The sequence below is a fragment of the Arvicanthis niloticus genome, chromosome 4, assembly GCF_011762505.2.
Source record: "Arvicanthis niloticus isolate mArvNil1 chromosome 4, mArvNil1.pat.X, whole genome shotgun sequence".
Taxonomy (NCBI): domain Eukaryota; kingdom Metazoa; phylum Chordata; class Mammalia; order Rodentia; family Muridae; genus Arvicanthis; species Arvicanthis niloticus.
This window is the reverse complement of record NC_047661.1, coordinates 82,187,685-82,202,060: the sequence shown is the minus strand read 5'-3', so window position 1 is coordinate 82,202,060 and position 14,376 is coordinate 82,187,685. Positions and strand designations below refer to the sequence as shown.

The 14,376-nt window shown below is 43.5% G+C and overlaps 1 protein-coding gene across 1 annotated transcript in view; it reads right to left on the bottom strand.

Annotated features, from left to right (window-relative positions):
* Positions 1 to 14,376, bottom strand: part of Dennd2c (DENN domain containing 2C) — a 69,211-nt gene that overhangs the window by 18,683 nt on the left and 36,152 nt on the right. The window contains exons 6-9 of the mRNA XM_034500005.2: positions 13,927 to 14,023; positions 7,668 to 7,712; positions 5,048 to 5,235; positions 553 to 662 (exon numbers count right to left, since the gene is read on the bottom strand). Coding sequence (XP_034355896.1) covers positions 553 to 662; positions 5,048 to 5,235; positions 7,668 to 7,712; positions 13,927 to 14,023 — 440 coding nt within the window. The remainder of the gene's footprint in view (positions 1 to 552; positions 663 to 5,047; positions 5,236 to 7,667; positions 7,713 to 13,926; positions 14,024 to 14,376) is intronic.

The window sequence follows — 14,376 nt, the reverse complement described above, 5'->3', positions numbered from 1 at the left end:
CTGGACCAAAGGCCCTGGGACCCAAACTCAGGTCCTCTGCAATAGTACTCGTTCTTCATTACTGGACCATTATCCCCGCTCCCCCTCATCCCACAAAATTTCTAATGCTTCAGTTATCCATACCTATCAGGCTGGGCTCTCTGTCTGTATAAGACCCACAAAGGAACACCCTACACAGGAACACAGAACCCACGCTGCAGCTTTTTCTGACAATTTAAAGGAGAAATAAGACAACTACAATTGTTCTGCTTCACTGTTTCTAGGTTTAACCTGGTTACTTTGGGCCATTAGCTAACTGAAGGTGATGTGGACCCATTTTACAGGACTGGTAAACTAAGGAGATTCATAAATTTGCTTCTCTTTAACACTGAAATTAATGCTTTTCTTTCGTGAGCTCTCACAAGAAATGTTCTAATTCTTCCCCGGCCCCATTACAGCTTGCTCTGCTTGTGTGCATTCATGTGACTCTCCCTGCTCCTGACTTTATCCATATGTCAGAAATGGATTCTATACACAGTTCCAGCAAACTGAAATCAGAAGGAGCTGATTTACCTCTTGAGTTCTAAGGTTGGTGCATAGTCCTCTGAATCAGGAAAACAAAATCTGGGGATGACTTTGAGCCTCTCTTCAGTGTCTTTGGATTGCTTGTAGCCATGGTCACCCTGAAAGACAACGAGAGTACAGAGATCAACCTATGAGAATGGAGAACAGGCGCTAACAAGCCTCAGCCTGGTCTTGGGGAAGCCTGCTGTGCCACACAGAGGTTTCTCTCAGTGAAGCTTGGTGCTAAGAGTAAAGAATCCCATCTGACAGATGGAGCCAGTGAAGACCTCATAACCTGGAGTGAGGGAGGCAGTGCTGAAGTTTCTCCTCCAGAGGAGGATCTAGATGAAGTTCTCAAACTGGTGGGAGGCCAGTATTTCATGAATCATGGAATTTAAGATAAGTAAAAATCCCTTCTATTATACAGCAAAAACCCAGCCAGCTGGAATCATTATCTGATTAATAATCAAAGATGTTTAGAAAAGGCAGATAAGTGTTATTTAGAGATGCCATTTTTAAATGTTACCCTGTATATAGTCATTCCCTTAGCTCTGCCACCTAACTACAGGTTTGTAACTTTCTGTAAACTTTAGCACAGAAAACTCTTACAAAGCGTGGTGTAACTCTGACATGGGGCTGTCCACCTATAACCCCAGCTTTTGGAAGGTAGAAGCAGGAGAATTAGGAATTCAAGGCTAACCTTGGCTACACAGAGAGCGCAACGTCAGCCTGGGATACATAAGACCCTGTTTCAAAATAACAAACAAAAAGTGATCTTGTACTTCAAAAGGCAGTCTAAATTTAGTTAAGTGAGAGGACATGAGAAGAAGAGAGTAGAACTCTCTATAAAAGACAGCACAGAATCCAGATGAACGTTGCACGTTATTTAAACCTTCCTCCTATAACAAAGGAAAAAAATGTAAAATGGGTTAAGTAGATTATGTTAAACATTTTGTCTCAGGCAACTTGGTTAGGGTGGCGGGGTACAGATCCCTAACTGACCTCTTGCTGCGGCCAGGGTGAATGGGATTTCTTAAGCAGTACCGAGGTGCAGAATGAGAGTGGAAATGTCCACACGTCATCAGCAGCCTCCTGTACTTTGTCTTTCCGAGACCTCACATTCCATCTGTCACAGGGTTATGGAGACGTGCTGATGGCACAAGGACCTCACTTGGCTCCAAAGTGCTGGGCTTAAAGTTTGGGGTGCCATCCCAGAGGAAGAGCCACAGAAAACGCTGTAATTTGAGCCTGTATCTACCCCTGCTGATGGACAATTAGATGGGTTTGGTTTTGTCTCCCTTCTTCCCTTCCCTCCCTTCTTCCCTCCCTCCCTCCTTCCTTTCCTCTCTCCCTCCCTGCTGTCTTTCCATTAGTAGCAAAAGGTGGTTTTGGCAGAACTTTAAGTGGCAGTTTCATTCTTGAGCATGCAAGGTACAACACCTTATGGGTGTATTTTCTATGCGTGCTTTAAAGCTGTATGTACGGGAGGTGTAGGTAGGCATTTCTTTGTTTGCTTTTTTTGTTTGTTTGTTTTGTTTTTCGAGACAGGGTTTCTCTGGGTAGCCCTGGCTGTCCTGGAACTCACTCAGTAGACCAGGCTGGCCTCAAACTCAGAAATCCACCTGCCTCTGCCTCCCAAGTGCTGGGATTAAAGGTGTGCATCACCACTGCCCGGCTAGGCATTTCTTAATAACAAAAAAAAAAAAAAAAAAAAAAAAAAAAAAAAAACCACAGGTGAGATTTGCCTTTGAGACTCTTGGGTTTGCCTCTGAGCAGGTGCCCAGGTCACCACAGAGTCCTGGGGTGCTAGAACTAAGGAAACCCTGTTCCTTCTTTGTACTCTAGAGTCTTGCATGGAAATAGAAATGAGCTTGTTCCTTGGGAGCTTACTTTTCTCATTTGTCTCCAGGAAGACCCCAGTGTCTTTCGACTGTGGCCAGGGTTCCCCTCCTCCCCTCCATTCTCCCCCAGAGTAGACGGACTCCAAACACTAGTCTTCTTCCTGGAATCCTGGAAGAATAGGACTCTGGTTCGTAATGTGGCTGTCTGTAACCTAAGGTCTGTAATTCGATCACTTTCCAGTTTGAGATATGCAAGTGGAGATAATTTTACAATGTTGATAATCTACAGAACCTGAGTCCAACACAGCTCTTTCCCTGACTGTCAGTCAGGTATCATTTCTGTAATAACACCCATCCAATTTTGTGAGGGGCGGGCTTGGATACTGTGTGGTTTTTGTACAATTGTGTTTCTCAGTGTGGGTTTTTGGGTGTTGTTGTTTTTCCTTTAGGTTTTGTTTTAATGAGGGAAGGGAGTTCTGAGAGTCTGGGAGAAATGAACAAAAGTGGCTTACTGTCCATCTTTTTCATTGAATAAATGAAATACCATTATGGAAAAAAAACCAGCAAAGATGTTTCATTGGGATATTGCTTTTAAGAGAATAAATCTAAGTTCTACGTCAAATTCTTTTTTAAAAAAATATGCATGTATTCTCTGTCACAGAGTTCTGTTCTGAAAACAGGACAGCATCAGGCCTGGGAGCTTAGCTTCCAGAGCACAAAGCCTAGCATGCAGGTGGCCTTGATCCCAGTACCACACTCCAAAAAAGTCCCTAACACATTTTGTTAGTTGTAATATGTTCACAGTCATCTTCAGCTAAGGTGTTCCACAACAATCCAGACGGGCCTCCAGAGGGTTCTCTTCATCCCTCCAACTGACAGCATCCGAGGCACAAAAACATCAAGCACCTGGAGGCATTTGTTTTTATTTTTAATTCTCTGTATGCCTGTGTATCCCTGTGTGGATGTGTGGATGAGTGCAGTTGTCTACAGAGGCCAGAAAAGGGCACTGGATTCTTGGGCAGTGGAGTGACAGTGGCTGTGAGCCACCTGACATGGATGCTGGGGACTGAACTCTGGTCCTCTGCAAAAGCAGTAGTTGCTTTTAACCACTGTGCCGCATTTCTAGCCCCACTGAAGGCATTCTCGATGCATCTGCCCATGTAAGTATGTCCTTCTCTGGTACAACACCTATTAATTCAGGCTCTGCTTTGCTATAAAATTAATTAAAACTTGGAAGGGGGAATGTGAAGGTCTTCCTAAGCTAGACATGGTGGTACATGCCTGTCATCCTAATACTTGGGAGGCTGAGGTCAGGGCCAACCTGAGTTACACAGGGAGATGAAGTCTAACCTAGATTACAATTTAGGAATGTTTAAAAGGAAAAGAAAAAAAGCTCCTCCAGATAGGAAATATGATTACAATAGTATTTGACTTCGAATTGCTGAGACATGGTGCTCCTATGTAACACTGGAGAATTGTATGAGAGATTTGACTTGTAGAGTTATTCACTATGGGATACTGCTAAGGTCCCCTTCTCGCCTCTTGGTTCTTCTTAGAAACACAGTCTTTCAATTGTAGCCCAGGCTGGTCTCAAATTTTTGATGATCCTGCCTCTGCCTCCTAAGTGCCAGGATTACAGGCATGTCACCATACCTGGCTGTGTTGAGGCCATTTGCAGGAAATGTCTCTTAGATCCCAGTACAGTTGTGCTTCCCTGGCTCTGGTGAAACATGCAATTCAGGGTTAGAGAACCCCAGTCCAGCAGTGACCAAGTGGTCATCCAAATAAGAGGTATTATCGGGCCATTGAAGCTCATGTCTAAAAAGCCCAGTATATGTGAAGTTGAGGCACAAGGTCAGCCTAAGCTACATAGTATGTTCCAGGACAGACTGGGCTACACAACAGAACTTTGTCTCAAAACAAACAAACAAACAAACAAACAACCCTAAGAAGTGCTGTGGTGCAAGTAACAAACAGAACGGAGTGGGTGAGCGAGTGCTCTTAAGACTCACTCTGCATGGTGCTGAACACACAATTCACAGATGAGGGTTCTCTGTACAATGAGTGAAAAAAAATTAAATATAAAATAAAAAATAACTTTGGGGGCCAGTGAGATGGCTCAGCAGGTGAGAGTGTTTACTGCCAAGGCTGAGCCCTAGGGACCTTATGACAGAAGGAGAGGACTAACTCTTATCTCAAAAACACATGAACAATAAAAAGTACCCCCAAACCAAACCAACAAAAGCCAACAAAACAAGCTAAAAAAGAATAGCAAAAGTAAAAGATTAAACAAAACCCTTCCTCCTTTCCTGTGTGGCCCGGGAACTGCTCTAAGTTGTATTTGCTGTTTAGGGTCACAGTGCCCAGAGCCCAAAGGGGTCAAGCACAGACCCACAGCCAGCCAGTGCTGTAATGACTGATGAAATGGACGGATGCCTTTGTGAGACAGGCAGAGGAGACCAAAGAAGAGTGTTAACAACAGCAAGGCTGGCTTGGTGGCTCCTAGCACTTGGGATGCTGAAGCAGGAGGATTGCCGAGGAGAACCTGGGTAAGATCCTATCTCAGTGTTGGTAAAAAGCTGGCAGAGACAACAATAAATAAGAGGAAATGACCAAGGAGTATGCAGGGGCCTTGGGAGGCCTCTTGGCCACTTTGCACCTACCTTGCTAGGGAACTGCTGTATGACCTGGGGAATGTACTTTGTCTCTGATGGCTTCTTCTGCAGAGAAACCACCACGAAGAGTTCAAAAAGCTGCTGCTCCTGCAGCTCAATCAGATCCCGTTCCAAGGTCTGGTAGTGGGGGTTCCTCTTGGAGGACTGCTGCAGCTGTGCCAAGCGCTTGTGGCGGTCTGTAATGAGGTCACAGTGTCAGAGTCCCTTGTGCCCTTATCCTATCTCTAGCCCCACAAGTCATGCCCCTTACAGGGAAAATCCTTTGTGGTCATTTGTTGGATAAGCAGATAAATGTCTTCTACACAAATATCCCTGTTTGGGCGATGGTATTGGAGAGTCCTATTCCATCTCTAGCAAGCACTGGGACTCACATGCATGTGCCAACTGATGTACCATACATCTGTAGTGCACACTCTATGTATGCAAAATATATATATATCCCTCACGGCAGAGCACCAGGACACACGCAAAATGTCTAGAAAAAAATACTAGAGTGACAATAGATGACCTTTCTGGTAATGTGGTGAAAGCATGAAAGAGGGAAGGATTTAATAGGACCAAGTCCTATGCAGAGACTAAGTACAGGCAGGGCAAATCAAAACCAAAGTCAACCTTTCATTAAAGAACCCATCCTTTCTCTTTCTTCCTTGGCACACATTACTAATAATAGGTGTGGTTTTTATCAATGACAGTTCTTCAAAAAAGATACATGACGGCTGGAGAGATGACTCAGTGGTTAAGAACATATACTGTTCTTCCTGAGGACCTGAGTTTGGTTCCCAGCCCCATGTCAGATGATTCAGGGGACCTGTCACCTCTGGCCTCTGCAGGCACCCATACTCACATGCACATTGATAGACATAAGTAAAAATAATAAAAACAAATCTAAAATGATTTTTAAAAACTAAACATACAGACCTCTGGAATAGGAGGTGTAGCAATAAAGCCAGAAGCTGAAACTACCTGATTTTTGACAAAGGAACTAAACACACACCAGGGAAAGGAGAAGCCTCTTTAACAAGGGATGCTGGGAAAACTTGTAGAATATCCATCCCACAAGAGAGTTTGAAACTAGACCCTGTCACTCCATAAAAACCAACTCATACAGATCAAAGACCATAATGTAAAAGTCTGCCTGGGGAGTGGTGGTGCAGGCATTTAATCCCAGCACTTGGTAGGAGAGGCAGGCAGATTTTTGAGTTTGAGGCTAGCCTGGACTACAGAGCAAAACCAAAACAAGACAGCCTGAGCTACACAGAGAAAGCCTGTTTGAGAAAAATAAGAACAAAGTCTGAGCCTGCTAGACGAAGACATGGGTGAAACACCCCACGACACACACACTGACTTTTGAATAGAACATGGTTAGCTCATAAGTAAGAGCAAGAATGGGTAAAGGGACTGAAAAACATCAGAAAGCTTCTGAGCAGCAAACAGAAAAGTGCAGAGAGAGCTAGGAACAGGACAGCCTCTGCTGCACAGCCATCTGACAGAGGAGTGATGCCTAGAACACAGGAGAACAGCTCAGTCAGTAAACAGCAACAGATGGGACAGACACTTCTCAGGCCAGGAAATATGTGTGGCAGAAGTAGGTGAAAGAATGCTCAACATCTGAAGAACACAGACCACAACCACACTGAGACTGTTATCCCCTCCACCAGATACGATGACTTTTACCACTAAATATGGTACACTGTGGATCAAATATTAAGAACTCTTTACACATCCAACCAGGAAGGGTTCCCTAGAACTACCCAGTGTACTGGATATTCTAGGAAAAAGTGTGCTCATCTCCAAAGGGCTGAGTTCAAGTCAAGACACATTTGCTCCTGCTTCTCATTAGCAACTGCAATAAGTTAGTCATCGTCCACTCAGTGCTGAACCCGTGATGCTCATCTTTAAAGAGTTTCATCTTTGGTCAGACTACAAAATCTAAAACCTGCAGCAGCTTAGGCCAGCGAGGCGCACAAGGCTGTTACTCATGAGATCAGGGTGTCAGAACTGGCTCAGCTTTGACACCTTGTGACTCTGCTCTTTGTGGTGCTGTGCGTCAGCCAGTTAAACAAGAAACAAAATGAAACCTGCCATGACAATCCACCTCATGAAGACGCAGAGCACGCTAAGTGTCTGTACAAGCAAGAGCCAGGCATGCAAGGATTCTGTACCCAAGAGGGGCCTAGTAACCTGGAATAGAAGTAGCGAAATGTAAACATCTCTCTCCTTTCTTAACGACAGAGATGGAAAATTCACTTAATTGTGCTTGAGTTACTAGAGAGAAATGAGCCGCGTCAGGCTAAGTGCTTGCCGATGGGGATCATTCACACACTCTTCTGGCATGTGCACACGCCTGGGCATGTGGTGCAGGCCTGCTTTCTCCAGAACTTGTCCTCAGAACCATCCTGGTTTACCTCACTCCACTAGGGGAGATTTGTCATGTTGTCAAACAGCTGAATGTACTGTTTAGCTCCGCAAATCTCAACAGGGTCTGAGAATGAAGCAATGGCCTACAATGTGAACTTCACATGGGGAAAAACACTCTTAATCACAAAGGCAGGCGCTGCTCCACCCGCAGCCAGGATCACGGGAGGAAGGGAGCAGCTCGCTGACTCACTCTTTGGCAGGTACTCAGCATCGCTCTCGTTCCCACTGGTTTCACCTGGAAAAAGGGAAGAGAGGAGGGTTTGTATTGTCTCCTAGTGGGAAGCACAAGAGGATGAGGACAATGGGAAACTGCCACCGTCTGGCCCGAGAGATCGCAAAGGTCAAACTAGACGAGCTATTGAAAGAGAACATGGGATGTGAAACACAGTACTGAATCCTACATACTTGATGGGGTTTTGATTTGAGTGAGAGTGTGTGAGATCATTTACAAATTAAACACAGTAAGAAATTAGTAACTTATGTCAAAATCCAGCAGTAATAATACAACACACATGAGAGTTCAGTGAATGTGTCTCCCTTTCCTGATACTTTAACATTGCACTTAGGTGATTTCGGACTGATGGGTATGTCCTGACATGAAGTGAGGGGATGGAGAAGGCTCTATGTGTGATGCAGTAGCCAACAACCAAAGAGAGGCTTGAACAGAAGCACTGTGACTCAGGGAAGCTGTCTTCGTGGCTACTGACAGGTGGGTGGCACAGGAGAGAGCTACACAAAGACCTGACTCACATCCTGAGCAAGGAGCAGGGCAGATGGTAACTCCACCATGCTACTTACTACAGTGCTTAAGCTAAGGCTTAGCATGGTCTGAGGATAGGGGCTACACTCGTCACAAGGGAGTGTGTGTGTGTGTGTATACAAACAATTGAATGTAGGGGCTTTGCACCCTGGTACCAATACAGTATTCTATACCATAATTCTAAAAATATAATTTGCCAAAAGATGAAAAATGAAAAACCGTTTTTAAAAATAGCAAAGGACTCAGGAAGAACACTATCCTTATGTAGAGTGTGTGCAGATAGATCCCAAAGGGGGCTTTAAATAAGTAAATTAAAACACTTCACTGGGTATAAAGGTTCATGCCCTTGACCCCAGCACTTGGGAGACAGGCAGGTAAATCTCTGTGAATTCAGGCCAGCCTGGTCTACACAAAGAGTTCCAGGCAGGCAAGGAACTCTTAATTGTGTATAGTGAGGCTCTTTCACAAAAAAGAAAAAGGCTGGTGAGCTAAATCCCAGGATCATGTGGATAACATTTGCTCTCAATTGTCCTCTAACCTCCAAATTCACATCACAGCATCAACACACCGCCCACCCACAACGCAATGAATAAATAAGATGTAATACAGTCTTTTTAGAAAATTCTACATTAAGTCTAAAAGAAAAATCAAACTAGAAATTGCAAAAGAAAAGAAAAATCCTTAAATGTATCAGAAAAATCAGAGCCTAACATTCGTAAATTTAAAACGTGTAAATTTGATTATATAACATTCTGAAATTCAGTCATGCCTGGTGGCCACCCCTGTAACCTAATACATGAGAGGCTGACACAGAAGATCAGGGTTTTAATGCGAGCTCCAGCTATACAGAGTGAGTTCTAAGACAACCTGGGCTACATGATCTGTTTCAAAAACAAGAAGGAAAAAAATGAAAATTTCTAGCTAATAAAAAAAAAAAGCTCAGTAGTAAATTAAAAAACTGAAAAATAAATTGGAAAAAGAAGTCTATTTACTGAAGACACAAGAGCTTGCTTGCTTTCTTCTTTCTTTCTTTCTTTCTTTCTTTCTTTCTTTCTTTCTTTCTTTCTTTCTTTCTTTCTTTCTTTCTGCTTTTAAAGACAGGTTCTCATTCTATAGCCCAGGCTAACATGGAACTTTATTATATAGCACAACCTAGACTCAAACTTGGGGCAATCCTTCTGCTTCAGCCTTCCAAACGCCGGGATTGAAGACATGGGCCACCATGCTTAACAGCTTAAAACTAAATTCCTCTCTCCCCCTCCTCCTCCTCTTCCTCCTCCTCCTCTTCTTCTCAACAGCTTAAAGCTAAATTCTTCCCTCCTCCTCCTCCTCCTCCTCCTCCTCTTCTTCTTCTTCTCAACAGCTTAAAGCTAAATTCCTTTCTCCCCCTCCTCCTCCTCCTCCTCCTCTTCTTCTCAACAGCTTAAAGCTAAATTCCTCCCTCCTCCTCCTCCTCCCCCTCCTCCTCCTCCTCTTCTTCTTCTCAACAGCTTAAAGCTAAATTCCTCCCTCCTCCTCCTCCTCCTCTTCTTCTTCTCAACAGCTTAAAGCTAAATTCCTCCCTCTTCCTCCTCCTCCTCTTCTTCTTCTCAACAGCTTAAAGCTAAATTCCTCCCTCCTCCTCCTCCTCCTCCTCCTCCTCCTCCTCCTCCTCCTCCTCCTCCTCCTCCTCCTCCTCCTCCTCTTCTTCTTCTTCTTCTTCTTCTTCTTCTTCTTCTTCTTCTTCGTCTGCCGCCAAGGTATCTTTGTTCACTATGTAGACCATTCTGGCCTCAAACTCACAGAGATCTGCCTACCTCTGCCTTCCCTTCTCAGTGCTGGGATTAAAGGCATGTGCCATCTTGTCTGGCTCAAAAGTAAGTTTCCTAATATTCAAATAGCTATTACAAATCAAATAGGAAAAGGGTGCATGGTCTAGGAAGACAGCTCAATTTATAAAGTTCTTACAGCACAAGCATGGAGACCTGGGTTTCCTCCCCAGAATCCATATGAAAAGCCAGCTACAGTGGTAAGTGTCTATCATCCCACTACTGGGACTCACTAGCCAACCAGCACAACCTACTCAGTGAACACTAGGACAGTCAGAAACTATCAAAAAAAAAAACGAGGTAGGCTGGACTAGCTAAGACTGGTCTCTGGATTCTATGTGCACAAATGTTCACACACACACCACGAACATTCACATATGTACATGCATACACATAAGAAAAAAACCACATGGCAGAAAAAATGATAAATGGTTATGAATAGGCAATTCACAAAACAGATCTATAAATTATTGATAAATATGAAAACTTTCCAAGTTTATAATAAAAATAAATAAGTTAAAGCAAAAAATAAGATTTTTATCTATAACAAAAAGGAAAATCTGATTCCTCAAGACCTTGTCTTTGGCAGGTGTGGTGTACCTGAAGTCCTAGAGGTCACACACAAGATGGGTTGTTCGTGTCTCAGAGTTTAAGGGCAGCATGGTCAACACAGAGAGACACATCTCAACACGTGAAATTTACCAGAAGAGTCAAATTTTACTAAGATCCCATAAGCATAAAAAGATAATCTACTCAGAATGTTGTATGCCGAAAGCAGTTACCAATGTTAGACTGTTATTAAGTTGAATGGCAATCATTTTCATTTTTTAAGTTAAATAAGTTTTAAACTAAAACATAACATTCTAATTAAATTAAAAGAAATTCTGTGTGTGTGAGTTTGTATGATGCAGCACTCAGGTAGCAGTCAAGGATAAGTTTTTGTGAACTCTTTCTCTCTTTCTACTTTTCTGTTTTGTTCTTTGGGGACAAGGTCTCTCAGACTGCCTGTCATTGCACTGTATACTCCAGACTAGCTCTGACTGCACTGTATACTCTAGGCTAGCTTTGAACGATTGTCCTATCTTCCCCCTCCCATCTCACTGTCAGAATGCTGGGATTGCAGGTGTGCACCACTGCATCCAGCTTCAGCAGGGCATGCTGGAACACACCTTTAATCCCAACTCTTGGGAGGCAGAGTCAGGTGGGTTTCTATGAGTTTGGTGCCAGCCTGGTCTACAGAGCGACTCCAGGACAGCTGAGGCTATGTAGAGACCCTATATTTAATATCTATAAGGTTGACTTATAGCACGCAGCTTTTTACTTATGTGGGTTGCATGAGTTACGAGCAGACCATTAGGCCATGCTAGAGCACTTTTACCTTACACTAAGGCATCTCCCTGGGCAGGGATAATGGAGATGTTTTGCAAGCACTCATTCTGGCCCCAGTGTCGTCGAATTTTATATAACTCGAAACTTAAAATTTACTTCCTTTATCTATAAATCAATCATCTCTGTCACAAAAAATTTAGAAAATTAGCAGTATTACATTAGAAAGAATCTAACACAGTGTCTTGTCTCAGTTTCCACTTTCTGTATCTAGCTCTGAATTATACTAATGAGAAACCCTTTGGTGATGCCTTTGCTTGGGATAAGGAAACACAAGAGACAGCTGTCTGGAATTCAATGTTAATGGGGACATTGGAGAGTGACTGCCACAGAGGAAGTAAGATCTCCTGTAGTCATGGTTCTTGACTCAAATCCACACTTCCTCCTCTGGCTCAGCTTCTCTATGACACAAGTAGTGCCTACCTCCTAATGTGCCATTACGGATGGCACAGATGAGATAAAATCTTTTTATTAAACATGTGTTATTAATAATACTAGCCAAAGGTGCTTCATGCCCAGAGGAGAAGGAAACATGTCTAAACATTTCCCTTTGCAACAGGAGAACATGGGCTGTGGAGCTGGCTACCTGCTGAAAGCTCTTGCCATGCACACGAGAGGCCTGCAGTCTGGATCCCATACTCTGTAAATGCCAGGGGTTGAGGACACAGCACCTGTAACAGCCCCAGAGGGCGGAGACAGATCCATACCAGTACTAACCCCCTCTGCATCAGAGGTCTGGGCTTGACTGAGGGCCCCTGCCTCAAAGGAGTAAGGCAGAAGAACGATAGATCAATCTCGGGCCTTCACCTGAATGTGAACCCACACATGTAAACACACATACACACATGCACAGCACACATACCGACACATGAAAAAAAAAAGACACTAGGAAACACATTAAACATGGTAAGCAGCTCACTGTGTTGTTCTGTATCAAAACCAGTCTTACACAGTAAGAACAGTCTTTGGAACCTGGATGATTTTATTTTTACACAATTAAGTTGTTTCAGTGTAGAATAGATTGTAAGTGGATGTAGGGCATTTCTCTGTAAATCTGTGACAACAAGAAACAGTGTTTGTCCTCTGACAGGGCCTTCTTACTTAGGAACTGTATAAGCAGAAACTGAAATTGCTAAGTTATACATATTTCTGTTAGACAACCAAGCTGAGAGCTCATGAGGCTGTTTCATTGTGGCAGTGCTGGGTCCGAATCCCAGGCCACAGGGAGGTTGGCAGGTGCTTGGCAGCCCTCAGAGGGGTTTATGAGAAACAGCACCTTCCTAGAGAGTCTGGGCTGGCCTGGAACACCAATCTTCCTGCCTCATCCTCCCTAGTGGCAGGATTACAAGTGTGCACCACCACACCCAGCCTTTCTCACATGAGTTTTTATGAAAACACTTATAATTTGTTGTGAATACTGAATGTTTCTGAACTAAGCTATAGTATTTTTCTATTTTTTCTAACCATCTGCGTGATAAACTGCTAAATTTCAGAGATGTGGTACAAGTTGGGCACTGCTTGTTTGCTGACCATGCTGGTACATGTCTGTACCCCAGCACCTTCGAGGCTGAAGCAGAAGGACTCTAAGCTCCCGTTCAGCCTGGGCTACAGACCACAATCCAATCTCAAAAAAGGAATAAACAGGGGAGGAGAGATGGCTCAGGGGTTAAGAGCACTGACTGTTCTTCCAGTGGTTCTGAGTTCAATTCCCAGCAACCACATGGTTTCTCACAACCACCTGTAATGGGATCCAATGCTCTCTTCTGGTGTGTCTGAAGACAGCTACAGTGTACTCATATAAATAAAAAATTTTAAAAAGGAACAAATAAGAGATCAAAGTGGAATGATAAAATAATTATTCTAAGGAAGAGTAGTCTTATCACTTATAATTGCTTTATTTATTCATTTGCATAATGTTTTACTTTGAATTAAATAAGGAATTGAAAATGGTCCTTGAAGCACTTGGTTTGAGTGTGGTCGCTGCTGTCTGGAATTCCCTAAGCTGGCAGCCTCAAGCAGAGGGCTCATCGCAAGCTCGTGGCCAGTCTGGGATACATGGTGAGTGCCAGGCCGACTAGAACTCAAGAGTGAGACTCTGTCTAATCAAACACTAAGTTATGTAACAATGTTCCCTTCATGTGCTGTTATGGTTTGAATCCAAAATGTCCCCAGAGGCTCATGTGGGGACATGCTTGTGCTTTTGAATGCTTGTGCTGCAGCTGCTGGCAATGTTCTGAAGAGCTTTGAGAACTTTAGGAGGAGGGGCCTAACTAACAGTCACAGGCTATAACCCCAGGCCTGGCCTCCTCTCTGTTCTGTTTCCTAGTCTGTGCATGCTCTCGCCCCCATGAGCTGAAATGACTGACAGAGCCCTCTGAAGCCATGAGCCTAAATAAATCTTCCCATCCGTAATTGTTTCTGTGGATATGCTGGTCATAGCAGTAGGACACTAACACACTGACAGCTACAAACTGAAGAGCAAGTAGCATTCTTACCTTTTGAGGAGGGGGCTTCTTTTCCAGTGTAAGGCTGTAACTTTACCCTCTTCTTCCCTCTCTTAGATTCAAATGTATCATTTATTTTCAAAACAAGCTGTTAAAAAAAAAAAAGCAAGAAAATTACAAGTCAAAGCCACCACCACCAAGGCATTGTGGCATCTGTATGACTGGCATTTAACACATTAAATCTTCTTTAAAGGAAAGAGCCACTGAGTAATGAAAAACCTTCACATTTTCAATTTTAGATTAAAATGGTATCATTAGATGATGTGTGTTCTCATACCAGTATCTACAACCCAGGAAAGAAAAGTGAAAAGGCCCCCGCCCTCCCAGATGAACCCAGCACAGCTTCTTGGGGAGATTCTGTGTCACTCCCGTGCCACAACACGCAGGGAATGTGGCTACTGTGCTCCCTACTGTGAGTAAGACTGCTCAAGTTCTCACTTG